Here is a 24769-nt window from a genome sequence, read left to right as displayed (position 1 = left end):
CATCTGGAAAGGCACCATTAATGCTGAAAGGTATATCCAAGTTCTAGATCAACATATGCTCCCATCCAGACGTTGTCTCTTTCAGGGAAGACTTTGCATTTTCCACATGATAATGCCAGACCACATACTGCATCAATCACAACATCATGGCTGCGTAGAAGAAGGATCCGGGTACTGAAATGTTCAGCCTGCAGTCCAGATCTTTCACCCATAGAAAACATTTGGCGCATCATAAAGAGAAAGATGCGACAAAGAAGACCTAAGACAGTTGAGCAACTAGAAGCCTGTATTAGACAAGAATGGGACAACATTATAACACATTTGAAACTTCCACATCATTGCATTCTGTTTTTATTCACAATTTGTACAGTGTCCCAACTTTTTTGGAATCAGGTTTGTATGTAAATTATAACAAAGTACACTTTTTAAAAGTGTATTTAAGTGTGTTAAGAAAATCATGAAACTGTACTCTCTTTAAATACACTTGTTACATTTCATTTCATTAATATTATCTTCAAGTACATTCTTCATTTAGAATTACACTACAAATGCACATGCAATCCATTTAACCTGTTAACCAGACCCCCCATTATGGGACTCACAGCTGAAAGTGCCCTACCTAATTTAAAATCACAACAGTTCCTTACTTCAGTGTGTTACACACATAATTTTGGTGTCTTTGGAAAGAAGACCCTTTGGGCTTTACTTTTTTATCAGCCTTAAAAAAATAAAATAAAAATAAATACATAATAATAATAATAATAATAATAATAATAATAATAATAATAATTGAACCACACTGATTTTTTTTTTTTTTTTTTTTTTATATATATAAAAATACATGCAATCAGGCCTGGAGCAATCTAGAAAAGTAATGGGTTGAAAGTCACGTCTCATGAGTTTCTATTTCAAATCTGAAGAAGATACCATGAAAAATGAGATTCCTGCAACCAATTTTTCTGATACTATGTGTAGTCCCCCCCCCACATATAAAAAATATTTACCAACTGTATTGAAGGGTTCTACAAACTATTTTCGTCATTAAACATACCACTGCATAGTTTTTCAATTATAAAACAGAATATAAGACAGAAACTTAGACATCATACAAGTGATTTATTTGAGTACTAGAAAAAATACGTTAAGAATAATTTGAGTAATAAAAATAAATAAGAAAAATAAAAAAGATTTAACTATGTATGCCTATACTACAATTTTGTCCCGTTTCATTTAATTTATTCATAAACATTGACACTTGCAAACAAAGAGAGTTCAGTACGCTGACTTCCATGAACTTAACAAAATTTTAAGCACACTTCTTTTTTTTTTTTTTTTTTTCAGAAGGGGCTTAGTGGAATATTCAGTTTTTCGAGCCAGTAAGCGCCTCCTTGAGTAAAACCTGAGCGGCAACCTCCCGCTCTCACTTGTGAAGCCAGCAAGGAAGTGACTAAAAGTGCAATTTATTGACTGGCCACTTGAGGCTGGCTGCAAAAGGGAGTCAGTCCCATAGTCTTGCCATGTTAAAATGGCCAACTTTACAGCAGAAAAAAAATAAAATAAAATAAAAATTTGGTCTATATAGCTAATTTTGGCCTTCATGACAGCTGTGAGGGGGGTGATTTTTTATACCTCATCCGTTTAAATTATATTAAGCCTTAAAGTTCTGCATAATTAAGGGCATGGCCACTTGAGTGACAGGTGGATTGCCGCTGCTGACACTGCCGTCGTGTTAGGTGGGCGTGGCTTCAGCAACCATTTCCCGCCTTTTTGCCCATTTTCGATTATCCGGGAGAGTCGCGCGGTGACGCGCTGCCAAGATGGCGACGGCCCGCTCTGCACACTTTGAGCTTCAAAAACGCTCTTCAGGAGTCTACGGGTGACGCCATCCAAAATACTTCAACTTCAACATAAATTAAATAGCAGTGGTCTCCAACCCTGCTCCTGGAGAGCTACCGTCCTACACATTTCAGCTCCAACCCCAATCAAATACACCTGAACCAGCTAATCAAGGTGTTCAGGGCTAATTGATAATTACAGACAGGTGTGCTGGAACTGAAGTCTGCAGGATGGTAGCTCTCCAGGAGCAGGGTTGGAGATCCCTGGTCTATGGTAAAACCCCCTTGTGTCTCATGGGAAACTGTTAATGTCTGAAATGTAGCTATTAATAAAGTTGCAGAAGTGGGGCATTAATGTGTGTCTGTGTTACAGGAGATTCTCAGTTCAGTGAAGCCACAGGATACCCCATGATGCAACAGTGGAGAGTGCGGAGTAACCTGTATAGAGTGAAGCTTAGTGCCATCACCCTGTCAACAGGTACCACAAGAAACACAAAATCCATGATATATATATATATATATATATGTGTGTGTGTGTGTATGTATGTATGTATATATAAACTTTCCATTGATGTATGGTTTGTTAGGATAGGACAATATTTGGCTGAGATACAACTATTTTAATATATGGTATATATATGTGTGTGTGTGTTTTGAACATTTTTACAAAAAGGATAATTTCCCTTCCTCATTTTCACTCTCTGTCAAAAGGGGTGTTATCCCTAGCAGAAATGCAAGTAAATTTGCTAACTACCGTTATTGGAATGGTGACAAACACAGTAGACTCATACATTCAGCTTGACTTTGCTTTCTTTACATAATATTCAACTCAAGAAAATTTGGCACTCTAACAAAAAGACACTTGGTCTCTTAATAGTGTTAAACTGTTACAATCACATTAAAGTACCTACCGGCATTGCCTCTGAGGACAAAAATTTGGCACTGTCGTAGCTTTCAATACAAGATATTTAGAAAGAAATGGCAGCATGCTGAGAATAATTAGGAAACAAGTCCATACTGAATTGAGACTATCAGGTGGACACATTCTCATTCAATCTCTCAGGCATATTGTTAAAAATGGTTACAGTGAAAGCTTAAGTCACTACACAAGGCTTATTAAAATAAATAAATAAATAAATGCCATGTCATATCCTTTCATACCCACTGCATCTGTAAAAGTCCAATAAAGTCATTGTATGAAGATCGAACTTCTATTAATTCTCTTACTGGGCTTATGAAAAGTCACAATATCTTTCTTCAGCTGCTTTAAATGAAAGTGATATAAAAACTATACACTCTAGGAAAGGAGAACTGGTCAGTAGTACAAACAGATAAGGCACTATTTAGCATATTTTGAAAGTCAGTATGATAAAGAATGGACAAAAAGGGACATTTTTCAAAATATATTATGTGGTCCACAGATGAAAGTCAATCACACAGGTTTGGAATAGAATGGGGAAGAGTAAACAAAGACATAATATAAATTTTTTGGGTGAATGTGTGAGATTTTCATTTCATTATTCGCTATAGGTAAATAACTTAATAAAATTAAGTATCAAACAGTAAAACTTTTTGTGCAACAAACATGTATGTATGATTACGCTAATAATGTGATAACAAAATGTAGCTTGTAACATCAAAAAATGTGACGGCCTGTTTTTGTACAGCAACTAACTGTAAGCTGCTGACACTGGAAGCCTTGCACATTCAGGTTAAAAAATGGCCGTGCCTGTTTTTACATTAAAAATAAGCTGGATAGCTTTTCATTAAAAATGAATGAGAAAAAACACTTCTGGAGCAATGCCACTGAAAAAGGGAAAAGGCACTACAGTATATCACTGTCAGAGTACTGGAATTGTAGGCGTAATACAGCAAGTTTCACTGGCCTCTTAAAAGGTCTGGTGACAAGCAAGAAATATATGACAATCATAAATCAAAGATTTTCTCAATATAAGAAATTAATTGTTTCTGTATGTGTGCTGGTGCTTTGGTCAGTTTTCTCAAAGGTGCTGAAATCCCTGATGGCAGACAGCACACGGGATGAGTTGCTTGCGTTTATTCAGCAGTATGGCAGCCATTACATCTCTGAGGCGCTGTATGGTTCTGAGCTCACCTGCAACATCTACTTCCCCAGCAAGAAGTCCCAGCAACAACTCTGGCTCCAGTACCAGAAAGGTAAGACAGAGGTAAAGGAGTCAAGGAGAAGGTAAAGATAGGAATCATCACAGACAAATAAAGCAAAATCACTTCATTTCATGGGGTTTGTGCATCTAAGTTCCTGCTCTGAAATGCTCTGTGCTGAACATCAGATATGACACCAGTGGGTTCTGGACAGGTATGTTCATACAGTATGAATGATCTCTGAGTCAACAACCAACTCTGATACAACAAATACAAATTCAGAAGGCCTATGGCAGGGGCTCTCAACTCTGGCCATCGAAGTCCACTTTCTTGCAGAGTTTTTTTCCAAACTTGCTCAAACTCACCCGCTTTCAACTTTCAAGTAATCCTGAAGACCGTGATTAGCTTGTTCAGGTGTGTTTTATTAGGGTTGGAGCTGAACTCAAAATGGACCTTAAGGACCAGAGATGAGAACTCCAGGCCTACAGGTCAAAGCGGAGTCTGCAGAGGCAACAAACCAGGGGTCTCACATTCCTAGAGACCCCCAAACAGTGCACATTTTGTCTTCTTAATCAAACACACCTGATTCATCTCATTAGTAAATACTTCAAGGCTATGTCTGAAATTGCCCCTTATACCAGTAAATAGGGCACTATTTGAGGGGACAGCCATTTGTAGTGGAGTTCTCAACTCTGGCCCTCAAGGTCCACTTTCCTGAAGGGTTAAGCTCCTACCTTGATCAAACTTGCCTGCCAGTAACTTTATAGTAATCCCGAAGACCTTGGCTGCGTTTACACTTGGCATTAACATGAGACCTGTATCTGGATGTTGTCCACATACACATTGAAAAGTGTAAACGCGCTTCTAATCGGAATGTTATCCGATCAGCGTGTCCTGGTCAAGAGGTAGTCGAGGACGTATTTTGTTCGGATCTCATTGTAATGTAAATGCATTCCAGTCATTGTGTCTGCATTTGCAGGTTGACGTCATGCAAAACCCTTGCTCTCTCCCAAACTGTCAGAAGAAAGAAGGAGGGCACCAGGCCGTGGAGCTCTAATGAGACAGAAACACTTAACACCATGCCTACACCGGACGTGACAGTTGTCGCGCCGCAACTTTGTGTCAGTACGTCATAAATAGGACGAGGCAACAGTTTACTGTCGGGTATTTGTCGTGTTGTACCGTGCCACATCCAGTGTAGACACCAACACTGATTATAATGGGTTTCTATATTATTTTGTCACACCGTGTTGCAGTGTTCACACAGTTTCAGACTTATTTGAATACTGCACAGGAAAGAGATCCGATTGATTATCCAGATAGTGTAAACGTGTCATGTCCTGATTGACTGATGATCAGATCTGCTTGATCAGATCATGGTGATCGAATGTTAATGCCAAGTGTAAATGCAGGCCTTGATTAGCTTGTACAGGTGTGTTTGATTAGAATTAAAGCTAAACTATGCAGGAAAGTGGACCTCGAAGGCCAGAGTTGAGAAACCCTGCCAGAATGAATGTTATCGAGTGCCCTCATTCAATCCCATAATGCATCGCAAGAGCAAACGTGCAATCGATGTACACTCAGTGGCTAGATAATACCCATAATGTAGTGTGAGGGGTTGTGTTAAATGAATTCTGGCATCTCACCAGAAGATGGCTCCTGCAGCTGAATCATCCATCCATTTTTCAAACTGCTTGTCCTAGGTGGGCACAGCGTAATGTCATAAAGCTATTGCTTTTTAAATAGTTTACTTAAGCTTAAACTATTTTAAAAAAAATGTCATGGGTTAGTTTTCATGAGAGAGTTTAGGATAAATCGTTCCATTACTACTATAGCAGCCAAATGAGTTTCAAATGATTATTAAACAGCAAGCACAAACTGTGCACTTGAAATGGGTGTCAGACAAAGGAGACCTACAAAATGTGCAGTGTTGGGGGCTCTGAGAATGTGGTTGGGAACTACTGAACCGGGGTGGCCAGCCTCTACCTGGAGATTTCAGTTCCAAATTGCTCCAACACATCTGCTTGTTATTTTCAAATAATCCTGAACTCCTTGATTAGCTACTTCAGGTGTGTTTGATCAGGGTTGGAGTTGAATGCTGCAGAAGAGTTGCTCTCCAGGAGCAGGGTTAGCAACCTCTGCAACCATAGATAAATAGGTCTAAATACCATATAATAAAATATTATCAACTGTTAAATAACATTGCTGTCATTCCTGGTTTGAAATACAGTAGTTTGTAGATGTTGAGTCACCACAGAGTTCTTTACACAGGCAGGGGCACTGACCTCTTTTCCTTTATAGTTCTGTGCATAAGAAATGTTGTACAGGATTCAGTAATCCAGTGTTTCTCAACTCTGTTCCTGGGGTCACATCAACAGTACACATTTTGGATGTCTCCTCAATCTGACTGGGGAGAGTTTGAAAATGTGCCCTGTGGGTGTGCCTCCAGGAACAGGGTTGGGAAACACTGCAGTAAGGCTAATCAACACATCAGTATTTTCTACATTCCAAAATTGTACCGTCAAGCAGAAAGGTTGAAACAGAAATCTTTAAAACTTGTGGAGAAAAAAATAAAAAATAATAATAATAACATTGCATACAAATATTTTAGTCAGCTTAAACCCCATTCCCCATCATAATCTGATCATTTTTTCATGAATGCCAATAAGTATTTTTGACATAAAACTACTGAAAAAAAATGGAAAAAAAAAAAAAAAAAAAAAACTGTTTTTGGACAAAACAACTGCTTTTTCAATTTATGTCCTACTATTGTGAAAAATAAATAAAGAATAAAAAGTTCTTTTTTGCACATCCCTGGTTGCAAGAGACAATTAAACAGAAAGGTGTTTAGAGATATTGCTGTAGATGGTGAGCAACACATTGCCAAGATCAGCAGTCTTAATCAGCATATTGGGAAAGGTTTAAAACGGTTCTCAAACTGTGGAAGTCGCAGAACCAGTGGTACACTGAGTTCCCTTAGGTAGGAAGCCACGTGAACCTGAAGGATTGAAGGATTTCATTTTAATGCTTCTGTACGACTCATGCATAGACCTCATTTTCACCTCAGGAGTGTGGTATGAGAATAGATCATATTCGCTCATTGGCACAATCATGCTGATATATCTACACATGTGCAGAGCAGTTTTATTCCTGAAACCAAAAAGCGGTCAAAAAGGTGTGATATTTTTCTCTGTGAGCTTGATCTCCTGATGCATATCCTAAAGAGTGCTTTTGATGACTCAGAACCATTACATTCAGAACTCATTTTAGAGCATGATACTGATAATGAAACAAGATGTGAAATGTTTTAAGATAGATAAGACCATATTCTAGATCCCTTAACCTTACCCCAAACCTAAACCTAACTACTACCTTACTATTAAAAAGCAGCAAATTTGGCATTTATTGAGGGAAAACTCTTAGTTCCTCTTCAGGAACTCGAGCTGCGTCAAACGCTTTTGGGGAACGCGTCTAGCGTGAGCGACTCTGAATATCGTGTGAAATCAGTCCAATGGAAGAGCGTGACGTCACGGGCAGGGTGATGTAAGCGACCAGGAAGCTATAAAAGCACATGCCGCGCAGCTGGCATCAGCTTCGCGTCTTCAGCAAGTGCTCTGTGTGTGCATGTCATTTTGTCTTGTGAGTCTTATTTACTGTTGTCTGTCCAGTAGAGCTCCAAGCACTGTCCAAGTGCAAGGCGAAGTCTAAACATTCTAAAGGCGAATCCGGATCGCGTTTCAGACTGTGTGTCCCTCCCTGCCCGCGCTACATTACGAGCGGGGATACACACATTCCCTGCGTGGTCTGCCTGGGTTCGAAGCACGCCAAGTCGGCTCTCGAGGGGGCCGACTGTCCGCATTGTGAGAGGATGTCGGTGCGGCTGCTTCGTTCCCAGAGGGCTCTCTTCGAGGAGGGAGCCTTCGCCAGCGTTCCCCGTGGTGCTGGCCCCGCTTCTGCCGAGGCAGAACGGCAGCTGCACTCGTGGGGTTCACAAGTGGATCTGACAGAGGGAATGGAGACGGGCGAGTCCCTATCTCCTTCCACTTCTGCCAGATCCGGCGCCCAATCTCTGGAGTCGGAAGCACGCTCTGCGGTTCCTTCCACCCAGGGAGAGGGATCGACACTCCGCCTCTCTTCCTCCGAGGAGGTCGATGTGGAGTCTGTCGACAGGGATTCGCCACCCCACTCGCCGAGGTATGAGGAGCTCTTGGAAGTGGTGACTCGTGCAGTGGCCAAGTTGAGTCTTGACTGGCCCGCCGAGAAAACAACCGAACCGCAGAAAAGCAAGCTTGACGAACGCTTTCTGCGGGCGAGTCAGCCACCTCCTTGCCGGGGCCTTCCATTCTTTCCCGATCTACATGAAGAGATCGCTAGATCGTGGAAGCGGCCATTCTCAGCCCGCCTGTATATCCCCTCTTCAGATTACTACGGCAATGTAGTGGGGATTACAGAGCGCGGCTACAGAGCGATACCCCGGGTGGAACAGACGCTCGCGAGCTATCTGTCCCCCGGTACTGCATCGTCTCTGAAGGCCCCGGCATTGCCCTCCAAGCCGCTCAGAACAATGTCGGCTCTGGTGGGCAAAGGGTATGCGGCAGCAGGTCAGGCCGGTGCGTGTCTGCACACCATGGCGGTGTTACAGGCGTACCAGGCTGACCTGCTGAAGGAGCTTGATGAGGGAGAGGAGATCAAGTCCGATGACATCACTGAGCTCAGAAGGACCGCTGATCTCTCCCTCCGCGCCACCAAGGAGACCGCCCCGAGCGATTGGGCGGTCCATGGCAGCTATGGTGGCCGCGGAGAGGCATTTGTGGCTGACCCTGTCTGAAATGAAAGAGCGGGACAGGGTATGCCTTATGGACGCCCCGATCCAGCCTTCTGGCCTGTTCGGCGACGCAGTCAACACTGTCATCGACAGGTTTCAGTAGGCTCGCAAACAGGCGGCGGCATTCCATAAATTCCTCCCTCGTCGCTCCCTCGGGGCATCTGGGCGGGAGATGCCCCAGCCGCACCCTAGCTCCTCATACCGAGAGGCTCAAAAGCAGAGCGTCGCCTCTCGTGCTCCCCCGCAAAGGGAACGGGAGCCTCAGCGACGCTCTCGGACGAAGTCTTTGAGGCCCAAACAAGATTTGAGGGCAGTCATTGATGCTAAGAAGGCCTCGGCCAAAGAAGCCCTGACGCCAGAGAGCCAGGGCGTCAGAGGGCAGCCTCTGCTGGGGTAGAGCGGTGCACACCGCATTACACGGTGCCCGTCTCGCCTCAGCGCCCTCTGGGGGCCGGTCTGCCAACCCTGCCAGTGTTCCAGGGCGCAGCGGTCCCCAGCGAGCATCATTCTCAGTATCTTCCGCCCGTGCGCGTAGCGGGGCTGAGACGCTCGCCACCCCTGCGGGGGCCTCTTACACCAGAGGTCAGTCTCGAGAGACTGATTCCCTTAGTAGATTATTTGCCAGCATGGAAACTACTGCCAAATGTATCTCAATGGGTCCTGCACACGGTAGAGAAAGGCTACCGTATTCAGTTCGGCTCTGCACCGCCGATGTTCAACGGGGTTACTCCGACGATAGTCGGCCCCGAGCAGGGTCTGGTTATGAAACAAGAAGTGAAAGCCCTATTAGAGAAGGAGGCCATCGAGGTGGTCCCTCCTCAAGACAGGGAATCCGGATTTTACAGCCGGTATTTCATAGTTCCAAAGAAGGATGGGGGGTTGCGTCCGATCATAGACCTGCAGGTCTTAAATCGATCAGTTATGAGACTGAAGTTCAAGATGCTCACGATCAAGCATGTTGTAGCGCAGATCAGGTCCGAGGACTGGTTTGTCACAATAGATCTCAAAGATGCATACTTCCACATATCCATCCTTCCACAACACAGGAAGTTTCTGAGGTTTGCTTTCGGGGGCGAAGCTTACCAATATCGAGTACTTCCCTTTGGCCTTGCACTCTCACCCCGCACGTTCACGAAATGTGTAGATGCGGCTCTGGTCCCCCTGCGCATGCAGGGCATCCGCATTCTCAACTACATCAACAATTGGTTGATTTTAGCTCAGTCAGAGCAGGTTGCGGCTCGGCATCGAGATGTCGTTCTCGCGCATATGGGGGAGCTGGGTTTGAGACTGAAAGCCAAGAAGAGTGTACTTTCTCCAGTTCAGAGAACCACCTATCTAGGCGTAGTATGGGATTCGACCGCGATGCAGGCACGATTGTCCCCTGCTCGTATCGAGTCGATCCTCATCTCAGTCGAGAGAGTCAAAGAAGGCCAGTCACTCACTGTCAAACAATTTCAGAGATTGTTGGGTCTGATGGCAGCTGCGTCCAACGTGATACCTTTTGGCCTGCTGTACATGAGACCCCTACAGTGGTGGCTCAAGACCAAGGGATTTTCCCCGAGGGGCAATCCAATTCGAGCTATCAAGGTCACGCGGCGCTGCCTCCGTGCCTTAGACATGTGGAAGAAACCTTGGTTCTTGAATCAGGGCCCAGTGCTGGGAGCTCCTGGTCGCCGTGTAACACTAGCGACGGATGCTTCCCTCACTGGTTGGGGTGCGGTAATGAGTGGCCACCCTGCCCGCGGTCTGTGGAGCGGTCGCCATCTGACATGGCATATCAATTGTCTAGAAATGCTAGCAGTTTATCGTGCACTGAAGCACTTCCTCCCAGACCTAAGGGATCACCATGTGTTGGTGCGCACCGACAACACATCGGTGGTCTCTTACATCAACCACCAGGGAGGTCTGCGTTCGCGCCCCTCTCACTCAGAGCAGTATATATTCCTGGGAAACTGAATGTGGGAGCAGACATACTGTCGAGGCAGGGGCCGAGGCCCGGGGAATGGAAGCTTCACCCCCCGAGGTGGTGGAGCAGATATGGAGAATTTTTGGCAGAGCTCAAGTAGACCTCTTTGCAACTCAGGAGACAGCACAATGTCCCCTTTGGTTCTCTCTAGTTCATCCAGCTCCCCTGGGACTGGACGCTATGGTACAGACCTGGCCGAGGCTTCGTCTGTACGCATTTCCCCCTATTGCTCTGCTCCCGGGAGTTCTGGCGAGAGTACGCCGGGACGGGGTCCGTCTATTGTTAGTAGCCCCGTTCTGGCCGGGCCGAGTATGGTTCGCAGATCTGGTCTCGCTCCTCGACGGCTCTCCTTGGGAGATACCGATCAGGGCGGACCTACTCTCACAGGCGCAGGGCACGATAATTCACCCTCGCCCGGAGCTGTGGAAGCTGTGGGTGTGGCCCCTGAGGGGGCGCAGTTCATAGCATCCAGTCTCTCAACCGAGGTTGTTGAGACCCTCCTCCAATCCAGAGCTCCCTCAACGAGGAAACTGTACGCCCTGAGGTGGAAACTCTTCACCTCATGGTGCAGAGACCGCCAGCTAGACCCAGTAAACTGCCCAGTTGGTACAGTTCTGGAGTTCCTACAGGCCAGGTTCTCTGCAGGGTTGACCCACTCCACGTTGAAGGTCTACGTGGCGGCCATTGCGGCCTACCACGCCCTTCTCGATGGTCAGTCTTTGGGAAGACACCCATTAGTAACACGTTTCCTCCGCGGTGCGCTGAGGCTGAGACCTCCAGTACGGTCCCGTATTCCCCCGTGGGACTTGGTTGTGGTGCTAGAGGCTTTGTGCAGACCTCCATCTGAGCCTATTCAAGATATTTCAGACAGACATCTGACACTCAAAACCCGCCTTTCTGTTGGCCATTACCTCTCTGAGGAGAGTAGGAGATTTGCAGGCCCTCTCAGTGGCCCCTACATATCTGGACTTTGCACCTGGCATGACCAAAGCGTTCATATACCCTCGAGCGGGATATGTTCCTAAGGTCCCCTCTGTCACACCACAACCTGTAGTGCTGCAGGCTTTCTGTCCTCCTCCCTTTCGGGAGCCCGACCAAGAGAAGCTAAATTGTATGTGTCCAGTTCGAGCACTGGATGCATACGTCCACAGAGCTGCCCTGTGGAGAAAAACAGACCAATTGCTTGTATGCTATGGTCCCCCCAAGAGGGGTTCTCCTGCTTCTAAGCAGTCTATTAGTCGTTGGATAGTCGAGGCTATCAACGCCACCTATGAGTCCTCTGGTCGTCCCCCGCTGTTGGGAGCCAAGGCTCACTCCACACGGGGTATGGCGGCCTCCAAGGCCTTTTTGGCAGGTGTATCCATGCTGGACATCTGCAACGCTGCGGGGTGGTCCACGCCCTCTACATTTGCAAGATTTTACGGCCTAGACATGCCGGTCACTCCAGGCGCATCCGTCCTCTCGTCCTAAGCTGTGCACTTCGGATACACACTAGGCAGGGGTTTGGGAGTCTGGCAGTGTTGGTACTCGTTCCCCAAAGCGTTCGACGCAGCTCGAGTTCCTGAAGAGGAACGTCTCTAGGTTACGTATGTAACCCTAGTTCCTCGAGGGAACGAGACGCTGCGTCTCGGAGCCATACCCACCGGCACCCCTGCCGGCGCTTGCTGGTACTCAAAGCTGATGCCAGCTGCGCGGCATGTGCTTTTATAGCTTCCTGGTCGCTTACGTCACCCCGCCCGTGACGTCACGCTCTTCCATTGGACTGATTTCACATGATATTCAGAGTCGCTCACGCTAGACGCGTTCCCCAAAAGCGTTCGACGCAGCGTCTCGTTCCCTCGAGGAACTAGGGTTACATACGTAACCTAGAGACGTTAATAATGAATATGTGTTCCCTATTATAAAGTCTTATGCTGCAAATTGCTTAATATATATTTTATACTACTGTAGGTTTTAGTGTTTAATTAGAATTGGACAGAGGGGAACTGTCAGGGCCCTCTAGGTCCTCAGACAGGGCCTAAACTATTGCCAAAACAATATTTAAACATTTTAAATTATTTTTCTTTTAAATTACAAACTTCTAAATATTTTTAATAAGTCATAATTTCTAATAATTATAATTTAATTTAATCGATTCTTAATTTGACAACAAACATCTAAATAAAATAAATACAATTTCTGTAGAAATTAATTCAAAATATGCCTATTCAGTTTGTGTTGGAACATGAAGGTTTAAAAGAAAGATGCCCATTTTTTCATTTTTAGAATGTTTTAGCCTAAAGCTTTCGGCTCTGTGACTGGTGGTCTAGCTTTGAAATTACAGAGCAAGCAATAGTAAGTCATTGGGAGAGGAATTTCAAATGACAGGAAAGTTGACCGATCGTATCTTTCTTTTAAATTGGTGGACTTTTTTACAAGTTTTGCCCACTGAGGGGAATTCTATCAAAAAATCAGATAGCTAGCTAGACTGTTATTCAAGTTTCTGCAAAAGGACAAAGTATTGCATGTGGGCTATGGCTAGTTGTTTATATGTAGTGAAGAGAACTGGCCTCTGATAGTTTCCACCTTTTTGGTAAAAATAAAGGCTGATATTGGAGATTTAAAGCTGGATATTTTTTGGTTAAAAATCAAAAAATCAATTATTAGCTAAAAGCATGTGGACATCGGACAGGGCATATATGTACTTTATCCAGTGTAAACATCACCACTGAGCAAGCACCTAAAAATCATTGTTCAAAACTCTCGGAATGGTAAGGTCATATATTAATGGATCATCCAAAACGGCATCTTGTTAAATCACTGTTAAAACAAATGAACCTCTTTCAGAGAAGAACAGAATTCTTCCCCAAAGAAAAGTTTAACACCTCAAATACTAGTTCAGTCAGGAGCACTGTGTTTGATTAAGGTTATTGTAGAGGTCCTGAACATTATTTATTAGCATAGACAAGACTTTAAGTCAGTGGTTCTCAAACCTCTCCATGAACTAACCCCAGCACTGCACATTTTATTTGTCTCCCTATATCTGACACACCCACTTCAGGTCTTGTAGTCTCCACTAATGAGCTGATAAGTTAAATCAGGTGTTATAGATGAGAGACAGGTTTGAGAACCACTGTTCTAAGTGATTATGCCTGTATAAGGAGGAGTTGGGGATGGAGGAGGGTAAGTGCAAGTCTGTGCGAAGACTAAGGCAAGTGTGAGTACGGATGGACTTATATATCTTATTTCATTGTAGTTGGAGGAGTTACAGTCAGCTGAGTGTCAGCTGATGCCGGCTGTCATGCCTTGGATTGCCTGAACTACACTTGAGATCCATTCGTCATTTAAACTACATAGGGCCTCTAGTAGGCCTCCATTCTGCAGCTTTATTTGTGCATGGTCATTTCCTGCTCATTTTACATTTATATTACATTTTACATAACTAATATAATAAAGTTTAATATAACCGACCCTGCAACCCTACAGATAAGCAATGTGGAGAATTGATGGATGTTAAATTTAGACAAAATATTAAACATAGTACAAATTGTAATACTAGTCTATTGTTATCTGCCAGAATTTTAATCTATGGGCATCTCTAGATTAGACCATCTGCAATGAGTGTGTCAAAATTTTACCATATACTGTAGTTCTATTAGCTCTTTTAGGGTGTACTCGCACCAGGCACGGTTGCCTTGAACCGAGCACGATTATCCCCCTCCCCACTCCCACGCTGGCCTGCACTCACACTCGCACTAAACTTTCCGAGCCAGAGCACACTTACATCATGTGCGAGATAACGGAGAAACCCACTTTCGTTAATATTCTGCCTAATAAATTTGTAATTTATGCCGTGCCTTGATTTTCACTTGTAAGTATGAGAATTATTACAGAGGCAGCTGACGTTAATGAAGGAATTTGCAGTTTTAATTGCAGATTAATTCTAGTTCATCAATAAGGTGAGAACCAGACCCATTATTAACATAAATATACTTGATTGAATTAAATTAATTGAAAAGTGTAGTGTAGTAGTAGTAGTAATATTATATGTTTGCGGTTGTAATGATGACAGTAGTGCAAACAAAAATGTATCTGTTGCGTGCTCCGCCGCGGTTAGCTCTCACAATACATGCATATCGTGCCTGAGCCCAACCGAACCATGCTCTGACCCACCTCTTCCAACCAGGCCAGGGAAGGCTAAATGAACCACACCCGAGCGTGGCACGGAGTGATCACACTAGTCAAACAAACCAGCCTTTGGGGGTCAAACGCATGGTTAAGTTTGCCTAGTGTGAGTACACCCATAGAGTACCAGACACAAGAAAATGTTTCAGAACAAATACATTTTGGTCTCTACACACCTTCAGTGCCTGGCTGCTTTCAATAACAGCTTTGTGGGAGCAAAACTCACAAACTCAACAAAAATTAGAGAGAGAAAAAAAAAGTCTATTGGAAATGTCCACTGTTCAAGGTCTTCTAAAACCATATGACATATTTTTAACACACTACACACAACTGTACATTAACAAGCAAATGTTCCAGTAGGACTCTTCTCATCTGGGTGGCTGTGGATTCTCCTGGAAACTATTCCTTTGGGATGGTCGTATGACTTCCATAACCCTAAACAACACCAGCATATACTATGACATACATAACCAACACAGGCAGTATATTTCCCCTGAAGGCTGAATTTTTTCAGGACCTCACTATGAGATCAGTTATTAACGATACATTCACAAACACATAAGCTGATCTAAACTTTGACAATTATTATTATTTTTTTTTTAACAAATTACTGCAAGCCCTAAAGGAGTTACAAATGCTTTATATCTTATATCTGAAAGCCAGGGATCAATAACCAGAATAGATGCACTGGATTGAGACTATGGTCACGTATTAATTAACTAATATTGAGATTGTAAATATACCCCTTGACAAACTTTTTTTTTTTTTTTTTTAATCTGGTTGACTAGACTATAAATATGTGTACAGTCCTGAATTAACTTTTAATTAAAAATTTCCAACAGCTGACATGGCAATGGATTATTTATTCATTCATTAATACTGCGACAAAGTTCTTTAATACAGTTTCAGTTAGGAAAATGTTAAGCTGCAGTGAACGAAGATGCTGAAGTCATAAAAGACCAGACAATCTCAGATCTTGATTTTATTGCACACAATTGATCATGAACAATACAAACACGAATTCGGGACTCATTTTACTGACACTAACATCAATGCTAAAACATGATTATGTTTAGATCTTATGATAGTAATGTCAATTCAGAATCTCCTGCCATCAAACCCTGACCGAAGCACAATGGTGTGAGAAAAGACTCATTGTTTAGGCCTTTTGGCCTAAAGCATGATGGGTAATGTTAAAAAGTGACTTGTGCAACAAGTCATGAACAAGTGACATCACATTATGCTTGACAACCAATAAGAAACGAGACAGAAAAAAATTAAATAAATCACTCATGATGGTCTTCAACTCAATTCTTCAATCATTATAGAAGGACAAAAATATATCTTGCATTGTAGATCGAGCTTGCTGTGTTTGCTAAAAGTAAAAATATGTAACAAAAGACCTGGGCCTCACTCTTCATTTGTTGCTTTATACATCCAAGATGCTTACCAGATCTTTTAATAGCAATAATTTGTCTAGCTATTTTTCAATCATGCAGATTTGGTTAGCATATCTTGATTGAGTAGTTTAAGATGATTGCATTTTCCTGTGTTTACTGGAAAAGGTACATATATTGATACTTGAAACCAGTTAGAAATCAATTTGTCAGTGACTAGACATATCAAGGTGATGATAGTATATACTGGTAAACATTTTTAAAAAATATATATTATTTCTATAAACTACATATGACATATTACATTGAGTGGGAGCCATTAAAAGGATGAGCACAATTCCTAACCCAAGCCAAGCAAGACTTTTTTTTTTTATTTTTTTTTTTTAATAGAAGGCCATAGATAGACAACAGCCAAAACAAGATTAACAAATTGACAGAAAAAGGTGAATGAAAGGTTTGTTACATCATTTTCAATTAAATTGTGTCTTTACTTTTGCATTTCAACGGGATTTGTGTGGTTTAAGTATTTTTCTTTATGGTTAAAGCAAGATGAATTTCACTATTTAATTTAATTCTGCCCACAGTGCCGCTGTGTAAAGGGCCAAGGCATTAATTAAAGTGGTCTTTAAAACCCCTAACATGGCCAGGTAACATTTAAAATCATGTTGCATTCTTTTCTAATGGCTTGACAGTGCATATTACTAGCATCTCTGGATTTCTTGTGCACGAAGAGTTCATTTGCTGTAAGGCCAGTGCAGGCTGTCTGCATTTGTTGGTAATGACAAATGCATTTTTAAAATGTAATAAGGCCAGAAAAATACTTTTCACAAATGTGCAGATGGAAATGCATTGCCAACGCGCTACAAACTTGTGATATATTACATGCGATCCAGTGACAGTAGCTGAATACCTAAATGAGATAACTGACATAAAAGATGTTTTGCACTAATATCCACTATATCATCCTTTGCAACCCGGAGAATGCAATGCATACTTGAGTTGTGTTATGAATTGTGATCATAGGTTCTATTCTAATCTATTTGTGAATATTTTATATAGCCTTAATCTGCTCCAGCACGTTTGAACCTACAGACCCGCATGAAAATCAAATATCATAACCAAGATTTTAAGACAGTTAAATGCTATCTAAATCATCCAAGCAGGAGAGTTTTAAGATCCACCTCTTAGATACAAGGACACTTCAATACAAAACATAATTTCATATACGGTGTTATACAGTGTGTAAACTGCTGAGTCATTTCCCTGCTTCAGTTAAACTATTGCAGTTACTCTGATGACAGGCTAGTAAACATCTCCTGAATTTAACATGCCGTTGGTTCCTGAAACACAGTAATGCTATCACAAACTAGAGTACACTACAATATTAGACAACTCTGTAGTAACAACTTAACATTTTTCAAGTGTATTGTACTTTAGTGTAACTGTATTTTATTATATAGAAGATTGATATTATTAAATAAATCAAGGTCTTTTACAGACACAGGCTTCAGGTATGGTGGGGGACTTTAATAGTGAGGGCATTTTGGGAACTCATTACAACAACTACACATGAACATGAGCCATGACACACACAGAAGTGATTCGAGTCAGCACGTTTGACATTTTCCACGCCAATCCTTCCTGTTCAAGGAATATTTTGGATTCAGTACAAGTTAAGCTCAATCAGCAGCACTTGTAGCATTATGTTGGTTACCACCCAAAAAAAAATAAAAAATTCTAATCAAAATTTACTCATTACTTAGTGTTAACAAGAATGTAGTGTTAAAAAACAAATGTGTATGAACTTATCAAATGCTATTTTGTTGCCATGATAAAAAGCTTAAATCTACTGTAAAAATGCAGCTGAAATAAATTTTAACAATTATATTATTATTATAAGCCTCACATTTAAATAATAATTGCCTCACCAATAATTGCCTCAACATGATCAACATTAAACCACAAATGCTTTTGATTGAGCCTTATTTTGAATCAAAACAAGAATATTCCTTTGATATTATTTATAAAGCAGCTATAAAAAAAAAAATACTTTCTCAGTAACTCAAAACACCATCTTAATCCCTGTACAGCAGCAGAGAGAAAAACAAACAAAAAAACATGAGAACTGAGAATCATTGTCAGTTATTGCCATCGGTTGTGCTAAATTTTGAAATCCATTTGACCAAAGCATCCATAATAATACCCATAAGTCACCATCCAATTGCTCCATGGCAGTGGTGAATGGTTGCGGCTTAGCTGCCTGATCCTGGCCACTGCAAGCCATAGGTCAGAAATCACTGAGAAGCAAACGCATTTATAATGAAGCCATTGAATTAAAGTGACAAGTTTTCTAAATTGTCCACACAGCAATCTTAACATGTAGAGGAACGTCTCCTTTGCAAGTAAGTGTAGACCTTCACACAGTGGTCCCAGCAATCTAAGACAAGCAGTTGTCCCTTCTGGGTAACAGCAACCCCTACAGGGCATGTTAACCCCTCCTGAATGAGAATATTATAGCCACCTTCTTTAGGGAACTGTAGTATCTCCTTACGGCCACTGTCTGTCACGATCAAGTCTCCATTAGAGTCCACACACATGCCGGTAATGCATCGGAAGTCCTCATTCTCTGAGAAGAAGTGGCTGAGTTGCTTTCCCAGCTGGCCATCCATTCCCACAGACCCAATTGAGAAACCCCCCTCAAGGTGGTGTTCGTTGTGTCTATTCTCAATGTTTAGACCCAAGCCCTGTGTGAAGTAGACTGTACCTGAGGAGTCGCAAGTTACAAATTTGGGCCTGACGGCCGAACATAAGCGATTGTAATTCACAACCCCTACGTTGCGATCCACGGCCAGGCACCACAGCTTTCCCCCCTCTACATCTGACACAACGAACTGGCCCGAAGGCATGGCCGCGATTCCCCATGGCTTGATGAGCTGATTCTTGTGACAGGCGATGCAATGGCCATCGGTGGTATAAACCTTTACGGAGTTGTCATAGTTGTCAGTGACGCCAATGAGACCCTGAGCAGTGATTGCAATGGAGAGCGGGATGAGGTTGGGCAGGTCGGCACCTAGGAAGCTCAAGACGAAATTGTCGATGCTGCTTGGGTTGCGCCGTATCTCCCTTTGGAAGCCCTTGCGATTAAAGATCTGGATGCGGTAGTTTCCTCGGTCGGCCACAAGCACCTCACCCTGCGGCGTGACGCAAATGCTTACCGGCAAATTGAACATGCCCGGCAGATTGCCCTTGCAGCCCATCTTTTTCACAAATTGACAGAGTTGACCACCAGAAGCTCCTGGAGAAGGTCCACCACCATCGACAGACTTGGACTTGAAGCTACCGGGAGAAGCGCAAACAGCCTCTTCAACTGCCGTATCCATGTCAATATCACGGTAAATGTCCAATGGGGCAGCAGCGGAAGTGGTGAAATCTAGTCCGTCTTCTTCCTCAGCATTGACAATGCAGGGTTTTGTGGTCAGCTGCCCAACGTCCAAGGGTTTCGAGCACTCTGTTTTAACAAATTCAGGGTCTTGCAGTTTCAGAAGGACAGGCAAATTAGTTTTTAAGTCCAACTCTTCTTCTTCGTGGTTGCTCCCTTCTTCCAGTAGAGCAATATCCGTCTGCTTGATCCTCATGGTTAGATAGTCACATCTTGATACCACCTGCACTTCAGCGATATTGAGCAGGTACGTCTGCTCCTCCAGAATCTGGCCATTGAGTTTCTCTATTTCGGCCAAGGAGGTGGCAAAGGCACGGCGCGAGCGACCAAGTTCCTCTTGGACCCGCAACTCAGCCTTGGCATATTCCTGCTGTACAGCCTTGTACTTCAGTCTGAGTGATTTTGTCACATTATCAATAGCTGCCTTCTTCTTCTGAATGTTTCCCATTGCCTCCCGCAAGTTAGAAAGCTTCCCACTGATGTCCTTCCGGCGCTGTTCAGCAGCCACGCGAATGGCCTGTACGACGTGACCCTGACACTGATGGCCCTCGTTTTTACAAATATCACACAACACAATGCTGCAGTCACTGCAGTACTGTCGGGGCAGGCGATTTTTACAAGAATTGCACATGAGACCCATGGAAGAGCCGCATGAACTCACACAGTCAATGATCTTCAACACAGTGAGATTGTCAGCCAGCTGGGAAATACTGCTCATACGAGACACCTTGCTGCAGAAGGGGCAGCGCACACCATTTATCGTGCTGGCGAGGAGTTTCTCAAGGCACTGACGACAAACTGAGTGACCGCACTGCAGCAGTTTGGGTCTAAGCTGATCCTGGTTGTACGTCTCCAGGCAAATGGGGCATTCCAGCACCTCCCGAACCAAATCTGGATCTAGAGACGTTGGTGTGGCCATGGTGCCTACAGGGGAGGAGAAAAGTCATGTCTATGTGTTTGATGTGTATTACATTAGGTCATAGTAAATAAGCTAAAAAAACATCTGTTATTGGTTGAAATTGTGATACGGCCTAGTTTTCAGTTTACTTAGAACGTATCAAAAACACTAAGGGCACTTGGTCCAATTTATTGTCCCCATTCGCATAAATTGAAAAAAAAAAAAAAAATTGTGGCCAGAGCATATCACCTGATTTGTAATGATCAGGGATGTAACGATTAACCATGAGTCAAAAATCGATTAAAATATGTGACAATTCAAATTGGTTGAGATGCCAAACAAATCGCGATACAATTGGAGGAGGAGTTTATATGAATGTATCTCTGAGGGGAACTGACTGTCTTTAGAAAAGTTTACATAGTATGTTCTTTCAATCTTGCCTCTGAACAGCATATTAAAGCAGTGTTCATAAGCGCAGCTCTGCTTTGTTTACAGGGGTAACCCAGGAAACACTGTATCATTGCGTTAATAAGTGCCACCAGCTGTCAGAGAGTGAATCTGTGTGTCGTTCAGCTCGTCTGCTGTTTCATTCAGATATGTTTTATGTATTATGGCTAGTGTTGGGCGATTTCTTTAAATTTTGCATTGGACGATGTCTACAGTGAAACATTGCGATGGACGATGACATCGGCTGGGGCAAGCGGGTGGGTGGGTGGTAGTTGATGGTGGTTGGGGAGTGTTGGGGGGATTGGGGAAGGTGTGCCCGAAGCATGAATCCTTATAAGGGAATACAACTAACGATTCCTAACACCGTGTCTACACCAGATGCGAGTGGTTACTATAGAACCACTGATCTATAATAGAGATTCATTATATATAGATCAGTTAATAGAACTCATTATAATCAGTGTTGCTGTCTACACTGGATGCGGCACAGCATGACACCACAAATCTCTGACAGTAAACTGCTGCAGCGTTCTATTTATGATGTGCTGACACAAATTTCAAATGATTTTCAACGATCCCTTTGTCGTGTCCAGTGTAGACAGTCTTTAGCTGATGCGGCGTGGCGCCACACGACAACTTTCGCATCCGGTGTAGACACTGTATAAGGAGAAATGACTGAGGATGATGGCGAATGATTTGCAGATCCTCAGTACCACTGACAAACATATAATCTTGTAAAATGTGTGGTAAGTACTGCCACTCCATAGTATAAACAGAGTACGTGTGATCGCGAATCTCGAAAGTGATAGTGAAACTAAAAAGTGATTGTGCATTCAAAAAGGGGCGGGGGCAGTGGGGGGCATCACGATGCCGATGCAACATCGTGAGGTCTATTAGCCATCGGCGATGGATGATGGCATCGTCTATCAGCCCAACCCTAATTATAGTTTCACAAAACTAAAGTCAGACCATTCTGTTTTTGCTTCAGATTTCGAAATTATACAGTCTAATTTAGATTTTTAAAAAACAACCTTTGTTTAGATCATGATTAAAATCCAGCGGTTGCCTCTATTTTTAAATGTAAAGAGCACAGACAAAGCCTTAGTTTGTTCATATTAAGAGATGTATTTTATTTGTGTAACTTGTTTGATTTGGGGTTTGTTTAAAAATTTTAATTTAGTTTTGTTATATTTTAATTTCACAAAAAAAAACGTGCAGCAATAGCTTAATAAAACGACACCTTTTAATTTACTGTATAATGTCTTCAATCTCAATTTGTAAAAGAAAACTGAATCACAAAATCAAAATGGTGAATCGATTCGAATCGTGAGTTGAGTGAATTGTTACATCCCTAGTGATATGCAGATTTAATGGAGGTGCAAGGTGAAAGTGAAGAAATTAAGAAATATTATGTTTGTAATGTAAAATAGTATACACATAACAATAGTAAGAATAAGAGCGTGAATTCTCAGTAGTGTTACAAAAACAAAACTTTTTTTTTTTTTTTTTTTTTTTTTTTCTCCAGGTACAGTGTGGACATTTGCCCCCAGATCAACCCTAATTACTGGATAGCCATTTTTTTTTTTTTTATAGGCAATACTTTTTTATAGACATTGGCAAAATACCGATATAACATGACAATTCAATAAAGCCAAATAAGATGTATGCACTCAAATTACATTAAATATAATTATCCATACACAGCATTTAAGCAAAATTACAAAATAAAAGTGGATTGTCCATTAACATGGATGCTAGTACGGTCCAGAACAACGGAAAGGAGGCTTACCTCAAGGAAACCAAGGGAAAAAAGTCATGTCATTATAAAAGCAGTCTGATGACATGCATTGAAGCAGATTCTGTATTTACTGTCTGATCCTACCACACCTACTAATGCAGTTTCACCTAATGATCATACATTCATACTCAAAAAGACAACAACTTCCAAATAATATTCCATTTATGAACTTAATACAAAAAAAAAAAAAAACTTCACCAACAACAGTGTTTTGTGTTTGTTTTGGTAGCCAGATGGCTAACTACGTTTCTGGATCACGCATTGTCATTTCTTTTATCAGTTTAATGCATGCATCATTTAAAGCCCCACTAACGTTACTCATCATAAACATTCTGATTATATGTAATGATATAGTTACATGTAAATCAGTTGATTTACAGGCCCAAAGCTTCAAAACATTGTGATCGGAGTCTCGTCATTCTTATCTAATGCGTGCACGACATCCAAAATGAAAGCACGGTCATAAATGCATGCTAAAAACATTCATGCATGTTTCCTTACTGGTGGTTACATGATTTCCTACCTTCAGTTCAACAGTAGGTTTTGCTTGATGTGACGAGGCGCGCGTCTCTCATATCATCGGGTGCGCGGCTGCGCGTGACACTGCGGAGGTGACGTCATAACGGCGGGTGAGTCTCCGCGTAAAACCCGCCCCCGGTGAGATTCGTTGGTTGCGGCGAGAGCAGTCGCGTTCCGTGTCTGTACACTGATGTGCGCGGGAACGAATCAGATAAGCGGCTGCTGTTGTCATGCGTGATGCGCAGAGCTATTCCAGTGGCACGTTGACTGCTGCTGCTGAAAACACATGGGTGGATCCGAAATGCACGAGAACCCCCCGGGAACATAAAGACCTTAGTGTTGATAATTGAAAACATGATCTGAAAAAAAAAAAAAGGTTCGCTAAGAAAACAAAATATAAACATAATAAAAAATAAAACTATATTATATTATATCATAATATTAAACATTATATTATATTATATTATATTATATTATATTATATTATATTATATTAAACATTATATTATATTATATTATATTATATATTATATATTAGACAGGCACGTGCACAGGTAGGGCTCAACCTGTGCAGAGCACATGCCCTTTTTGCCCTTACACTCCGAAGTGCCCTTTTTTTGGTGGTGTTTTTTTTTTTTTTTTTTAATCAATGCTATTGGTCACCCTTTACGTCTGTCTGTCTGTTTTACAAATATTTAGCAAATGAAAGTTCTTAAAACGAGCTTGTGTAAATCTTATTCGATCCTCAAGCTGTCAGTAAGCCGATAACTCCGCCCCCTCTATATTCATTGAATCAACTGAAGTTCCACAGCAGCCGCACAGTAGACAACAGCTGAGCTGAGTAAAGTTTTGCGAAGGGTAAATAAATATCTTGTTGTTTGAATAAGTACTACTAAACACTATGTCTATAAAGGCTCATATTTCATTTATTTGATGTCTGACTGACTCACTGACTGAGACATGTGGGACGTCGCCTGAGAGAGAGGGCTAGCATTTGCCATCTAGTCATAGCCAATACAAAGCCAACACTTAAATAGCCTGTGCATACAGTGGCATTTCATCTTTTATAAAATGCGATTTTGGCCAAATGCATTTTACCACAGGAAAAACTGAGCGCTCCGTCTATATAACTACAAAAACTAGTTTGTAACCTGTAGATGAAAATGTAATGTGAGGCGCCATCGCCGTTTTAATAACGGACAAAAAAAACAAAATTCACATTTGCACACATTCGCTGGTCAAAAACTATATATTGATAAGTAATACAACACCATATAATTTGTTTTTACCATCGGAAAATCATAACAGGTGTGCCCCCGCGCTGTTTCGTACTGGAACTTACACAAAGCGACGAGTGATC

General features: G+C 42.2%; 2 protein-coding genes across 4 annotated transcripts in view; one reads left to right on the top strand and one right to left on the bottom strand.

The window, feature by feature from the left end:
* LOC109067613 (astrotactin-2-like) overlaps window positions 1-24769 on the top strand; it is a 539141-nt gene that overhangs the window by 428508 nt on the left and 85864 nt on the right. For 2 of the 3 annotated variants that reach the window (XM_042757176.1, XM_042757175.1), the window contains 2 exons: window positions 2209-2313; window positions 3831-4010. In XM_042757176.1, coding sequence (XP_042613110.1) covers window positions 2209-2313; window positions 3831-4010 — 285 coding nt within the window. Of the gene's footprint in view, window positions 1-2068; window positions 2110-2208; window positions 2314-3830; window positions 4011-24769 lie in introns of those variants that run through there. The other variant, XM_042757177.1, reaches the window with a different exon arrangement.
* LOC109062545 (E3 ubiquitin-protein ligase TRIM32-like) lies at window positions 15879-23638 on the bottom strand. The gene is made up of 2 exons (XM_042757178.1): window positions 23414-23638; window positions 15879-20671 (listed from the first exon to the last, which is right to left on the bottom strand). Exon 2 carries the CDS (start codon window positions 20664-20666, stop codon window positions 18681-18683), a length of 1986 nt encoding a protein of 661 aa, XP_042613112.1. The 5' UTR covers window positions 20667-20671; window positions 23414-23638; the 3' UTR covers window positions 15879-18680.

The sequence above is a fragment of the Cyprinus carpio genome, chromosome A5 (assembly GCF_018340385.1).
Source record: "Cyprinus carpio isolate SPL01 chromosome A5, ASM1834038v1, whole genome shotgun sequence".
Classification (NCBI taxonomy): domain Eukaryota; kingdom Metazoa; phylum Chordata; class Actinopteri; order Cypriniformes; family Cyprinidae; genus Cyprinus; species Cyprinus carpio.
Note: the sequence above shows the minus strand (reverse complement) of the source record. Positions and strands in the feature narration are given on the sequence as shown.

Bases quoted from the DNA above. Each gene is read 5' to 3' on its own strand.
- LOC109062545 (XM_042757178.1), bottom strand. From the start codon at position 20,666: ATGGCCACACCAACGTCTCTAGATCCAGATTTGGTTCGGGAGGTGCTG.